We start from the raw sequence: 14,520 nt of genomic DNA, 5'->3' as shown, positions 1-14,520 counted from the left end.
TTTTTTTTTTTTTTTTTTTAATTTTTATTTTATTTTATTTATTTATTTATTTATTTTTTTGCCAAGCCTTTTAAACCCTGGAGGAATCGGAGCTGAGCCCACACCCACCCAGGCCGGAAGAAAAACAAAAGTACAACTATTTACAATAGTCCAAGAAACTCTCATAGGTGTAATTTACCTCTCCCGTCCATTCCCTTTTAGCGCCCTTGTCCCAAGCCAGAGGTTAGTATTTGCGGCACGTCTGCCTTAGCCCTTCCTCCACTCAACTCATCTGGCCCGGAGCCATTTTTCTGCTATGGCAGAAAAAAATGCTTTTGGTCTCCAGTGGGACACGGAAGCGGTAAGGTTGTGAATTCAGAATCAACCTGAACTACATAATGACTTTGAGGCCAGCCTGGGCTACATGGGGTAGAAAGTGTCTCAAGCAAAGCAAGAGCAACAACAACAACAACAAAACAACAAAAACCAGCTTTGAGAATTCCCACTCCTTCCTGGAACAGAGAAATGTGGGGACTGTGAAAGTAACAAACAGCTGGAGAAGAGAAGCACTGCTTGCTCAGATCACCCTGGGGTTTCTATTGTAACAAATGCAAACAGCTGGTAAGGCTGGGGGTATCTCGGAGCAAGGGAGGATTAGAGGCAAGCAGGCAGCAGGCAGGGAGTAGCCAGAAGCCTCTGGAATTCATACTGAGCTCTCATGAGCCTTCAACACTGTGCAGGTGAAGATGTGGAAGGAGATTCAGAGCAGCCACGGCCCTCCCAGATGTTGGGGAGGCAGAGTCCTCACGTCCCTTGAGGTGGCTGGAGAAGCTAGAAGTGAGCCGGAAAAAGATCAGCCCCAGGGAAATGGTCGGTTTTCTGCTACAACGTCCTTCTCCTGGCCAGGAGGGGTAGGGCATGGTGGTGGTGGGGGGGCGGCTATTGAAGTTGCCTCCACTCCCACCCACACCCCCTTCCAGCTGAGTAGGAAGTAGAAAGGTTAATTCACTGCTGGTGGAAGTGGATCAGCTCCAGGTCTGTACCCCTGGGGTGTCACCGGCAGACAAACAGGCCGGCCTCCTCCCCTTGAAGGCACCGCCCGGCAGACAGCAGGAAGGGGTTAAACACACACCCGCCCGCCGGCCCGTCATCCTGTGTCCTGTTACTGCTGAGGCAGACCTGCCTGGCCAGCTGAACAACTTTCCTCCTGAGAGTGCTGGCCGGCAGGAGTCGAGGAAGGAGGCAGCCAGCGGGAGGCTGAGCTGCAACCCCGCTGGGGGGGACCCTGAGGTCCTTCCGAGGGCTTTGTGCCTCTCGGTCGGTTGAGGGTGGGGCTCCCGCGACCAGGGTCTTATGGTGGATGGCTCTGGAGCTGAGCCACCCCCTACAAGTCAGAGGGTCACTGCAAAGGCTGCCGGGGGCTGGGGCGAGGGAGCCCACACTGGAGGTAAGGTCCCACGGTGGCGCCCTGCATGAAGGTGGGGGACTAGAGTGGGTTCAGGAGTTAGTTTCTCTCCCAGCCTCTAGAGAGGGCAAGGCAGGGCTGTGGAGAACCTGGAGGCTTCTTACCTGCAACCCTCTCTACCTCCCTGTTACCTCCAGAAAAGGGACGACGCAGGGCTATCTGGAGATTCTTGGTGATGGTCTCTCAGACCGTGGCCTATCCCTGTATTTGCACCTTTAACCTCAGCATGACCCCTTAGTCCACTCGAGTGCTCCCAGGAACACAGCCAGCTCAGGTTTGATGAAGCCAGCAAGCCTAGGGCTAGCTAATATCCAAATCCCCCATCCCTCTAATAGCAGGAAGGACACTGCCACTTCCCCATCGCTCACTCTGGACCTGATGGGGACAGAAGATGGGGAGGGGTGCCGTCTGGGGTGGGGCTGCACACATACTTTGGCAAATTCATGCATGTGATTGGTTCTTTTCATCTCTCTGAACCTCCACCCTGGGGATGCCATCTGCTTCCTCAGTGGCGAATTTTAGGAATCTCTCCATCTCTCCCCTCCACCCCCCAACTCTGGCACCCTTCGGATTTGGGTCCTGAGGAATCCCACCTCTTCAATTTGCAAGAACCTGTGTGCAGGAGGGAGTCTATACTCTGCGCCTCGCCCCCCCCCCCCAAACCAAGCCTGTGCACTCCTCAGCTAGTGCCCTCGTGCCTCCTTTCCGGCTCTGAAGTGGCTTCCCCCTGGTCCTGGCTTCTCGGTGTCCTTCCCTCCACCTGGCAGGGTCTGGCTCAAGGTCACTGCAGTAATTCCATACCGGCCGCCTGGGGCTGCCGCTGCGCACTGCCTTATCGGCAGCTGGGTTTGTGTTTCACTCCCTTTTATTCCTGGGCATACTGTGTTCAATAAAACCTTCTGCTTGTAACACCGCTGGCAGGGCTCCCAGCTGCTACTCCCGCCTTCCCCTCCCCTCAGCTCCAGCTCCAAGAATGCTCTGGGACCTCACCCTGTACCCCTTCCTCCTTACTGTGTCCCTACCGGGTTAAAGAGTAGAAAAAAAGTCTAGGGTGGTGGTTCCAGGCAGGCAGGCAGGCAGGCATCTCCTTGTGTTTCTGTTCCCTCCCTCTCCCCTTCCCTGCCCCCTCACCCCCCCCCCACCCCACCCCACCCGGCTCCCAGCTCCAGCAAAGGTGTGGAAGCAATGTCCACCTTGCTCCTAGGAGAAAACTCCAGGTAGGGCCATGGGGGCCTACGCAGAGGGTCCCTTTCCACCGAGGCTGTTGTATCCACCCTGGCAAAGAAGGGAGGCCTGGGAAGCCAGGCCCAGGTAGGGCTCTGGTGGAGTCAGGATGTCTGATCTGACTGGTTCTGCCAATTCCAGTGGCCAGCAGGGAGGAGCAAGTACACCAGGGCGGGCTTCATGCACAATTATTCCCCATCTTGACTCTGCCATTGCCAGCCTGCCCTCCCACTAGGGGAGGTGAACACAGGCCTGAGTCACTAGTGAGGGGGAGGGCAGGAGTTTAACAAGTTGTAGCTGTGGCATTCCCACAGAAGGCCAGCTGGACAGAAAGACAGAAGGTAGGTAGCACTATGGACCCGGGTTGGTCTGTGTTTCTGTTTGTGTGTGTGTGTGTGTGTCCAATTTCCAACAATCTCATCATTCGGCTCAAGATTGGGACCTGCCAAGACCTGTGGGTACTTTGAACTGCGGGTGCTGGAAGGACAAACTTCCTAATCCGCCCTCCTATCCCCCTCAGGAAGCTGGAGAGGGATCTGGGGGAAGGTATAATCTCTATGGCTGGCAGGAGGTGTGTGGGGAGGGGTCATGGAAAAAGTAGAGTCTTTGCCAGTCCAGCTTCTGTGTGTGTGTGTGTGTGTGGTGTGTGTGTGTACATGTATTCGTGTGCAAAACTATATTAGTGTCATGGTGATGGCAGAAGGTTCCCATGTTGGGTTTTTGGCAAGGTCCTGGGGGACTCTTTTCTGCTTCCTGAGGCCCTGGAAAGGCCTGTGGCTGATTTTTCCTCCAAGTCCGCCCTCTATTAGGCCATCGGCCATCTTCTGTGTGCCTAAGGCCTTGGCAGTTTGCTTAGACTGCCCCTGCCCTCAGGGAACTTCCATTCTGCCTGAAAAGGTGGTTCTGAGATGAGTAATTAGATTAATTAATTAGTGAACTGAGTGACACTGACAATAAGTATTGAATTAGTCCCAAAGGAGACCTAGGTGTTGTCGGTCTCAGCCCTGCCACCTACATGCCCCATGATGTGGGTGGGTCACAGCAATCCTGTGTGTATGTGGCGGAGACCAGCGGGTGGTGGCTAGGGCTCTGGAGAAAAAGCAGCCTTCCCAGCATGCTCTTCCCCCTGGCTGGCTGGTCAGGCTCACAGATTCCTTTACTTTGCTGATTTGCTCTGTCTTTCTGCCCTTGCCATCACGTCTCCAGCTCAGCGCCACCTCCTTTAGAGCGACGTCTCCCATTATTTCCCTTGCTTGTGCCTCCTATACCTGAGTGCCTATGTCCTTTCAATGGATGTGGGCATTCTACAAGCATATTGCAGGGCTCGGAATAGACACCCCTACCTCCCCCCACAGGAAATAGGTGTTGAATGAATTAAATTATGGGGGGAAAATGGCCGTTTGAGAATAAGGAATGAGGGGCTAAACTGGGCAGGGCCACAGCACAAATGAGGGAGACAGGCATGAGTGAGGTGGGAGAGTGACATTCCTGGCAGCCAGTCACTTTATGATCCTTGAAGCCACACACTCAGGTGGAGGGAGGAATGCCCCCCATTTAGCAGCTCTGTGATCTCAGAGGTCTGACCGACTGATTCTCTTGAGTCCCATTGTCCCCCCGTGTGACTAGAGATAGGAATTTCGGCATCTTGGTCTGGTGGTTATATAGACGAGCATGGCAAGCAAACAGTTGTCCACTGAATAGCGCAATGAGAAAAGTTGGTGTTGGCCAAAAGCTGTTTCTGGCAACAGGGACACTCTGGCTATGATGTAGTTGGTAGGTGAATGAACAGCGAGGAAGCCTCAGGTCCTGAGTTCCAGATCCTCTTTTTCTCAGCCCCATGTGGAACCCAAGGACACAGCCGCCCTGCTGAAAGCAAGGCGGCCCATCCTTCGAGACCGTGACCTCGAGACGGTGGCCCTCGGCCCTCTACCTCCGGCGGGGGCGGGGGCCGCCCACCTCCAAGTCCCCAACCATGACAACCTCTGCGCTCCGACGCCAGGTGAAGAACATCGTTCACAACTACTCTGAGGCCGAGATCAAGGTGCGGGAGGCCACCAGCAATGACCCCTGGGGTCCGCCCAGTTCACTCATGTCAGAGATCGCTGACCTGACCTTCAACACAGTGGCCTTTGCCGAGGTGATGGGGATGCTGTGGCGGCGGCTCAACGACAGCGGTAAGAATTGGCGGCACGTATACAAGGCTCTGACGCTCTTGGACTACCTGCTCAAGACGGGCTCGGAGCGCGTGGCCCACCAGTGCCGCGAGAACCTCTACACCATCCAGACCCTCAAGGACTTCCAGTATATTGACCGAGACGGCAAGGACCAAGGCGTCAACGTTCGTGAGAAGGTCAAACAGGTGATGGCCCTTCTCAAGGACGAGGAGCGCCTGCGCCAAGAGCGAACCCACGCCCTCAAAACCAAAGAGAGAATGGCTCTGGAGGGCATGGGCATTGGCAGTGGTCAGCGGGGCTTCAACTGCAAATTACGGAGCTCCCCCTCTTCCTACAACTGTGAGTAGGCCCCCCCTATTGGTATGGCTGGAGAGGATGGGGGTGTGGGTAGACTAGACATAGTCCTCCTGGCTCTGCAGCCAGGAGCCACAAATGAGAGGTAGTTCCTACCCCAAAAGGAGGCTGAGAGGACCCACCCAGCTAAAGAGTGTAATGTGACCATCATGATGCCTGAACATAGTAGGTGCTCAGCAGTTCAGACGAAATCGTGATGGTATCAACTGCGTGTCCTTGATATTAGCCAGCTGTTGAGAGGGTGGCACAGAGGACGACATGCAGGCTCTGGACTTGCATACCATTCATTCTGTCCCTCCCATGCTGCAGTGGCTTGGGCAACCGGCTCTCTTGTAAAGCAGAGGCACACTTTAACCTCTCTCTATTGTTTGATGTGAGAACTGAGGCAGAGAAGGAAGGCCCGTGAATGCCCTTGGTGACCCTTTTACCGAGACACCTGACATTCTGCAAATCCCTGCCACTCAAGAGTACCGTCCTTGAAAATGAGGGTGGCTGATGATGAAACGTCCTTCCTGATGTGGAAGCCTTTGTGACCTGAGGACAACAGAACAGGTCCCCACGATGGCCTGCTTGGGGCTCCGAGGCTGTGATTTTGCTTGATTGGCAGATCCCTTCCTTCTAATCCCTGTGGCCCCAAGCAGTCTTGGGGCCTATTGGACCAGTTCAAGAGCTGAAGTCAGGGACCTGCATTAACCGACCTAGGTCCGTGGCCAGGCACTCCCTGCACTGTCTACTCATTGCCAAGGTGGCCCTGGCACCTGCCCTAGCAGTGCAGTGAAAAATCCACAAAGGGTTGTCTAGTGCGGTGCCCAGCTCGCTGGTGCCTGAAAAGCCAGTTTCCCTCTGCTTTCTCTCTGTGAGTCCCAGCTTCCTGGCAGGCAGAGGAGCATGGGGTGGGGGTGAGGACGTGGATATTGGATGTGCTCGCTCACGGAAGCCGCACTTGTTGCAGCTGCATCTTCGTCCCCGCGCTATGCCTCAGACCTGGAACAGGCTCGGCCCCAGACGTCTGGAGAAGAAGAGCTCCAGCTCCAGCTAGCCTTGGCCATGAGCCGCGAGGAGGCTGAGAAGGTGAGACTTGAGCCTGCGCAGGAGCCGATGGAGGAAGGAAAGGGGGTCCGGTGCTCACCAGCCTCCACTTGGGCTCTCTACCCTGGACCTGGAGACCCCCCTCCAGCTCCTGAGACAGCACAGGGCCTGTCGGTGTTCCTAGTCTGACCCAGTCATGGACTCCAACTCGTGGGAGTTCTCAGGTAGAACCCAGAAAGTGTGGGGTGTAGTTGGCGGTCTGTTAGTGTATCTTAGGGGCTTGCTATCTCACGGATAAGGAGGGATGTGGGCTGATAACACATTCTGAGAAAACCCTGGGATTATCGCTCCCTCTTACCAGCTGGCCTTGGAAGGACAGGGACAAATGCTTCTGATATCTCATCATCTTTTCCCTTACCTCTGTGGATCCAGACAGACCAGGCCGAAAACACTTGTGCCTCTTACATGGGAGGGCTATGGAAGTTCAGGGTACCCAGAAGAAAGATAGCTGAGACTGGAGATTGCGCAGAGTGCCTATGGAGGAAGGAAAGAGATCTGGTGTTCACTAGCCTCTACTTTGGAGGCTGATTCTTTTTTGTTGTTGTTGTTTTGTTTTTCTTTTTTGGTTTTTTGAGACAAGGTTTCTATGTGTAGCCTTGGCTGTCCTGGACTCGCTCTGTAGACCAGGTTGGCCTCGAACTCACAGGGATCCACCTGCCTCTGCCTCCCAAGTGCTGGGATTAAAGGCATGCTCCACCACCGCCCGCTGATTCTTAAGCTGCATCTCAGACTCAGGCAGAGACACAGGCACCCTTGCAAAGCCTGTCATCTCCTTGAGCAAAGGGCATGTCTGTCTCCATCACCATGCCTGGGCAGGACTGTGCTGGCCCTCTAGCCCTCGGGTGGGAATGCTGGACCAACTTCACTCCTCTCTTCCTCCCTCGCAGCCAGTGCCCCCAGCTTCCCACAGGGACGAGGACCTGCAGCTGCAGCTAGCTCTAAGCCTGAGCCGGCAGGAGCACAAGAAGGTAGAACAGAGGCAGAGGTGCCAACCAAGACTCCGTGCTGGTGAAGGCATTTGGTGGCGGTTCAACGGGCACTAACCTGCTTCTCTGCTCGCTAACCTGGGTGCCTCCCACCTGCTCCGTGCTGACCCCAGTCACCTGCTCATGCCCCTACCTGTTCTCCTGCAGGGGGTAAGATCCTGGAAAGGAGATGACTCTCCAGTGGCCAATGGCACAGAACCTGCTGGCCGACGTCGACGCGACAGAGAGCCTGGGCGAGAAGAGAGAAAGGAGGAGGAGAAGCTGAAAACGAGTCAGGTAGAGAGTGGACTTGGGAGAGCGGGCTAACCAGGACTGAGCTTGGCATCTGTGCAGTGCGCAGAGCGGAGCTTGCTGCAAGCACTAAATGGGAAATGAAGGTGGTGGAGCCCAGCAGGGGCTGGCAACTAAGCTGAAGTGAAGTGGCATATTAGCACTCACAATGGAGACCCCTTGAGCCTCCTGCCACTTACTGGCTTGGGACATACTGCTGGCCTCAGTTTCCTTTTTCCCCACAGTGTGGGTTTTGGACAGTTACGGCTCTTACATTGTAGGATCCTGTGATACTGTGGGTCTAGCTTAGGAGCTCGTTCAAGTACGTGGTGCTGAGAATATCTCAAGTTCCCTGGGAAGGGGAGCAGGTGGCCACTGAAAACAAGAGAACCTTCTACGCTGTCCATACTGGCCCTGGAGTACTTCTCTCTCTCTCTCTCCATCCTCTCTGTGTCTGTGGTAGCCAGTTTCTCTTGGGTACTAAGCTAGGGAAGTAGAGTCACTGAAAAACTAATCCAGCTGGGCACGATGGCACATGCCTTTAATCCCAGCACTCAGGACGCAGAGGCAGGCAGATCTCTGTGAGTTTGAGGCCAGCCTGATCTACAAAGCGAGTCCAAGACGGGCAGAGATGTTACACAGAGAAACCCTGTCTTGGGGAAAAACAAAAACAAAACTGTCCTGACTACCCCTCCCTTTCTATTGGCCTGGAATCTATCCCTGCTCTGTCTCTCCCTGACTATGTAACTTCAGGCAAATCACCTCCCCTCTCTGGGCTTCAACTAGTTGGTTCATCTGTAAAATAGGTACATTACCTACCTCACAGGGATGTTATGAAATGGGGCACCTAGTGGATGAGGAAACGTCTTATAAATGGGAAGTGCTGATCAGAGGTGAGGGGGTCATTAAAAGATGCTTGTGGCATGAAGAAAGGAGGGGAATGAGCTGGCTTCCGGCTGCTGCAGGTCAGGCCTCCCCTCCCTCCGGGCCCCGCCTACTTCTGAGCCATGGCTGCCTCTCCCCTCCACAGTCCTCCATCCTGGACTTGGCTGACATCTTCGCACCTGCCCCGGCCCTGCCTTCCACACACTGCTCTGCTGACCCATGGGACATCCCAGGTGGGCATGCAGGGCTTGAAGAGGCTCCCAGACTGGCCCCTAAGTGCCCACTTCCTTCCAGCCACTTGCTGGCAAAACATGCCCTTCCTCTCCATACTGGAGGAGGACCATTGTGCTGCCGCTAGGATGGGGCTTTTGAATTAAGGGACAGCGAAGCACACTTGCAGATCTTAGCCCATAGGAGGCTTAGCGCAAGAAGGCCTAGTTGCCCTCACTGGCTAGCCAAGCCCTGATTAAACGGATACTCCCAGGTTTTGAGAGATCCAGGCTCCTGGGTTTGTTAAACATGGGCTCAAGCATGATGCTTGCTCCCTAGTTGGCATCCCACTTGTGAAGTGGGTACCACACCACCCAACCTGGGCCGGGCAACTGGGAAGGAACCTGGTCAAAGGGTGGGGGAGTGTTGGTATAATATGTGTGCTCTCTCTCTCTATCCATTCCAGGTCTCAGGCCGAACACAGAGCCAAGTGGCTCCTCCTGGGGACCTTCTGCAGACCCCTGGTCTCCAGTTCCTTCTGGAAATGCCTTGTCCCGAAGCCAGCCTTGGGATTTGCTTCCTACTCTTTCTTCCTCTGAGCCCTGGGGCAGGACCCCGGTGCTGCCCTCCGGACCCCCCGTCGCAGACCCCTGGGCACCAAGCTCCCCCAACCGCAAACTCCCAGGCACTGGAGTAGACCCTTGGGGAGCCTCAGTGGAAACCTCTGACACCTCTGGTAAGTGGAGGGCATATGGGTGAGAAGCTGGGGACCACTGGGTCCCCTTTCTTCCAATACCAGCGACGGTCTATGGTGAGAACATCTCCCAGGCCCATCCTTATCCTTCCTTCCAGCTCACTCCATTTCCTTCTTCCTCCTGGCTAGCTCTAGGTAGTGCCTCGCCTTTCGACCCATTTGCCAAACCTCTAGAATCCACAGAACCCAAGGAGAGTGGGGACAGTGCCCAGGTCCTGCCCACGGGGAAGTCCAGCAGCCCAGTGGGTGAGCAAGAGGCCAGGGGATAGAGCTGCTTGGTCCAAGAGGAACTCCAGGGGCGCCTCTGCCCTCTTCCTCCCTCACCACTAAAATTGATCACCTCTCTTCCAGATTTAGATCCATTTGGAGACCCCAGTCCCAGTTACAAGCAAAACGGCACGAAGGAGCCTGAAACCCTTGATCTGGGTGTGCTTGGAGAGGCACTAACGCAGCAGCCAGGAAAGGAAGCGAGGCCCTGCCGGACTCCCGAGTCATTCCTGGGCCCCTCTGCCTCTTCCTTGGTCAACCTGGACTCACTAGTCAAGGCACCACTAGCTGCAAGGACCCGGAACCCCTTCCTGACAGGTAGATCACGCTGGTCTAGTGTCTGGTACCTTCCCATGGGGCCGCCCCTCTCCCGCCATTGCAAAGCCCCTATCCTCTCGTCCGCAGGTCTGGGTGCTCCGTCCCCCACTAACCCGTTTGGCGCGGGCGATCAGGGCAGGCCAACCCTGAACCAGATGCGTACCAGCTCGCCCGCGCCGTTCCTGCCGCCAGGGGTACCCATCGGGGCGCCCTTGGGCTCCATGACCTACAGCGCCTCCCTGCCCCTCCCGCTTAGCAGCGTGCCGGTCGGCGCGACCCTCCCCGCCTCGGTCAGCGTCTTCCCGCAAGCGGGAGCCTTCGCCCCGCCGCCCGCGAGCCTGCCTCAGCCGCTGCTGCCCACGTCCGGCCCCGTGGGGTCGCTGCCCCCACAGGCTGGCACCAATCCCTTCCTGTGAGATGCTTCGGCGCCTGCGCGCGAGGCCCCGCCTCTTCGAAGGATGTTGTGCAGGTTGAACATTGATCCAGCCCTCTGTGGACCCCTGACAGATTCAAACCCGAGCCAGGGACTGACCACATCTTGGGGACGAAGACTGCACCTGCCTAATAAAGACTGGAATCTACGTCCTCAGCTTTAACCAAATGGACTTTTTGAAGGGTGTGGGAGCTGGGTCTGAACCACAGCACTGATTCCCGGCTAAAGCAGAAAACGACTTGACAGTCTGAATTCCCTCATGTCCCCACCTCATTCCTATCTCCTGTGGGCCTGGTGCCTTCCCTCCCTCCGCTCTCACTCATCCGGGCTTTCATTCATCACACACGGGCTTACTCCTATAGTAAAGGGTAATAACATTTGGCCATTCTTTGATGCGCTGTGCACCTTAGGCAGGGAATTCAATCATATTTCAAGGACTCTTCAGCAGTTACTGTTATGCCGGACTTCAGAGTCTGTAGGGCCCTGCCCTACCTAAGCTGAACATGCGCTGCTCTCTGTCCAAAACTGGGTTAAGAATTTCAAAACAGAGTTGATGGACATGGTGACACATACCTGTGATCTCCGCACTTAAGGAGGCGGAGGCAAGAGGGTCCTGAGTTCAGGGCCACCTTGGGCTCAACGTTTCTGGTTTTTTTTTTTTTTTTTTTTTTAAGACAAGGACAAGAGAACAATAAAGGCCCAACCCTCCCAACCGAGGTGGTACAGGTCTTTCTTACTACTCCCATTTAGCAGCCAGCAGAGGCTTTAGGTGCAGCGACATGTTCAAAGTCACAAAGCTGGAATAACATGGGACTAGGATTCCGAGTCAGGCAGTCGGCCTCCCTGGGGCAGGTTCAGCTAACATTGACTGACTGTCTTGGACAAAATGCTGCACACGCCCAGGAGAAACCCAGGATGTCTGAACTAGGACATCTTCCAGGAACTAGGAGGGCAGGCAGTGAGACAAGGCCACGGTAGCCCTGGATATAGCTACACCATTGCCAGCCACAGGAGCCCCTTCTCTTATGTCTGACTGGATCATCTTAAATCCAGATCGGCCCCTGCCTCCTTTCACCAGACTGAAGGGAGCAAACTTGACCATCAGAAAAGTCTGGCCCTCGGGAGAGTTGTTGCAGCGCTTAGGAAAACAAATATAAGCAGCACCTGGCCGACTGCCCTGGGGGTTACCATGGTTACCCGTGTGTGCTCAGGACCCAGGGTCCGGCCTGGCCCTGGCGGTCAGTCTGATGCTAGCTCTGCTCTCTTTCCGGGTCACAGTGCTTGTGGACTTCCTCAGTCTGAAGCACCATAGTTGGGGGAGGTAGCGCAATATCCCTGGGTACGTGGGCAGGAGCTGTTCTGGTGGGGAGGGAGAGCGGGGGAGGGGCGGAGGGGGCCAGAGCTGCTGCAGGTAGGAAGGGCGAGGGCAGTTACTTAGATGTCAGCTGGGCCTGCCAAACTATGCTCCAGGGCCGAACTTAATGATAATCGCTTAGTAATAAGTGGTTGGTTAGTCCCTCTTGAGTAAGTAACTTCACCTCTGTGTCTATGCCTCTGTTTCCTTACTTGCAAGCGTTCCTTCCTTGTGAGGTTGCTATGCGGATGCTCCCAGGCCAGTGGCCATTCATCCCTGTCTGTCTTCTGCCCCACCCAAACCCAGAAGGTTCAAAGCTCCTTGGCCCCCATACCTCTACCTCTCCTTCCCCCAAGCCCCGAAGAACAGGTTGGTGGCCTTGCTTCCTGAAGCTATGAGGCTTACCCTTCTTCCCCAAGGCTGACACTCCACTCTGCCCTGTCTGGGGCAGCCACTCCCCATTCCCAGCATATTTTCCTCATGGCTCAGCTCTCACCTGAGTTCCTTATTAACTCGCTGATCCCAGATCTCTCATCTGTGATGCTGCCATCACCCCAAATCTTTGGCTTTCACGGCAGGGCTCTCGTTCTCCCCTGGGAGCTGCTGTCCTGGCACGGGGGCCATATCTAACAGGGCACACCCCACCCCAAGCCTGTTGCCCTCATCCTCAGACTCAGTGTCAGGAACCCCCTGTCTCCCCTCTAGGCCTTCAAATCTCTTTTTTTCTCCCCACACAGATCCTGCCCACCAGTATACAGCCTGTTTCATCCATTTTGAAGCCAAACCTGTCATTTTCCTATTTCCCGTTTTTAGCTGGTGGGCTTCCTGCTCTCAGCCTGATGCCACTAGGACAACACTCATCAGCTCCAGCCCAGTGTCCAGCTTGCTAAAGCCAGAGGATGTTTGTCTTCTCTGTAGGCACTTTATTCTGTTCTGGTGTGTGTGTGTGTGTGTGTGTGTGTGTGTGTGTGTACATATATGTGGGTGGAGGTCAGAGGACAACTTCAGATGTTGCTCTTTAGATACCGTTCACATTTTGAGACAGGGTTTTTTCCTTTCTTTTCTTTGGCCTTTTAAAGATTTATTTTTATTTTTTTGTACAGAAGGTCATCATCTTTAGACAGGGAAAATACTACCTCCTGTGTCACCATTGCTGAGATCATGTCATTGTTTTGTTTTGTTTTTGTTTTTTAATAGATTGTGGGCATGAGACTCCAGCCCTCACATTCATGAAGCAAGAACTTTTATTGACCGAGCCATCCTCCTGCCCCCCACCTCTTTTAGACAAGGTCTTTCTTTGTAGCTCAAGTTTGCCTTGAACTCGTGTACTTTAGTCTCAGCTTCCAGCTTCATCTTCTCGCTTAACTTCCTAAGCACTGAGATGTGCAGGTTTATGTCACCATGCATAGCTGCTCTTAAGATCCCCGAGGCTTTGAGTATGGTGGTGCATGCCCATAATCCCAGCACTCAGGGAGTCCAAGATAGCTAGGGCTATCAAAAAGCCAAAAACAAACAAACAAACAAAAAACAAAAAAAACCCACAACAACACAAAAACCCAATCAGTCAAATAAAATATCCCTATGGCTCTCTGAACTTATGCATGGGCCTGCCTGTCCATGTTATCAAGATTCAAGGTGTATGGGTCTGAGCTCTCTGCTCCCATATGCTATGGCCTCAATAGCTCTCTATGTTAAAAACTCCTTCCCTCCACCCACCCTGCCCCCTCCCACCCCTCCATCCCCCACTTCACTCCCCTCCCCTGGCCCCCCACCCACCACCCCTCATGCTCCCCACCACCCCCCAACCCCCACCCTGGCCAACAGCCTCCCTTCTGTTCTTCAGGCCTTGCTAACTCCGTTCTACATGTGCATCTCAAAGGTATTCAGACCAATCGGTCCAAAATTGACCTCTTGACCTCCTACAGCTCCATACTTTTCAGAGAACGACCTGGCCCTTCATGTTGACCCTGACACCCCCGTCTTCTCAAAGTCTGACCCTTCCTCGGCAGCTCCCCCCCCCCCCAAACATCCTGGCAGGCCTCTTGTCTCCCCTGGGTGCTGCCATGGCCCTCTCACTCCTGCTGCCTCCACTCTTTCCCCCCTTTCCAGTGTGCTCTCTACCAGAGAGAACTGAAGGAGCTTTGCAAAATGCAGACCCAAGGGCCTGCTCTCCAGATGAAAGCTCTTAAACAAAGTGGCGGTGGCAGCGCATGCCTTTAATCTGAGCACTTGGGAAGCAGAGGCTGGCAGATCTCTGAGTCTGATGCCAGCCTGGTCTACAGAGCGAGTTCCAGGACAGCAAAGGGCTACACAGACAAAGGCTATCTTGGGGAAAAAAAGCTAAATAAATAAATAAATAAGACTTTGAGCAGCTTTCTTCTTGTGTCGTCAGAACCCCTTTCTCTGCTGAAGATGTGACTCCTACTAGGGCACGTGTGTAGCATGTCCAAGGCCCTGGATTCCTCCCCCCAGCAATGCTCCCTTCTCAGAGTTTACCCTCTACCCCAGATCTAGTCCTGTCCACTTCCCTAACCTCCCACGCTGGCTAGTTTTATGTCAGCTTGACACAAACTAGATGATTTTGTAAGCAGGAACCTGAGAAATAGTGTCTCCCACCAGATTGGCTTGTAGACAAGCCTGTGGGTGCACTTTCTCAACTGATGATTGATGTTTGAGGGCCCAGATCCCTGTTGTGAGCAGTGCCACCTTTGGCTTGGTGGTCCTGGGTGCGGTAAGCATGCAGGCTGAGCAAGTCACG

General features: G+C 54.5%; 1 protein-coding gene across 1 annotated transcript; it reads left to right on the top strand.

The window, feature by feature from the left end:
- Positions 1–1,156: 1,156 nt before the first annotated feature.
- Epn3 (epsin 3) lies at positions 1,157–10,582 on the top strand. The gene is made up of 10 exons (XM_051158333.1): positions 1,157–1,426; positions 4,502–5,181; positions 6,149–6,267; positions 7,173–7,253; positions 7,419–7,547; positions 8,572–8,659; positions 9,103–9,372; positions 9,520–9,636; positions 9,742–9,975; positions 10,063–10,582. The coding sequence occupies exons 2-10, from the start codon at positions 4,641–4,643 to the stop codon at positions 10,389–10,391; spliced, it is 1,908 nt and encodes a 635-aa protein (XP_051014290.1). The 5' UTR covers positions 1,157–1,426; positions 4,502–4,640; the 3' UTR covers positions 10,392–10,582.
- The last annotated feature ends 3,938 nt before the right edge of the window (positions 10,583–14,520 follow it).

Source organism: Acomys russatus, chromosome 16, assembly GCF_903995435.1.
Source record: "Acomys russatus chromosome 16, mAcoRus1.1, whole genome shotgun sequence".
Lineage (NCBI taxonomy): Eukaryota > Metazoa > Chordata > Mammalia > Rodentia > Muridae > Acomys > Acomys russatus.
The sequence above is the reverse complement of the archived record's forward strand: the minus strand, read 5'-3'. Positions and strand labels throughout refer to the sequence as shown.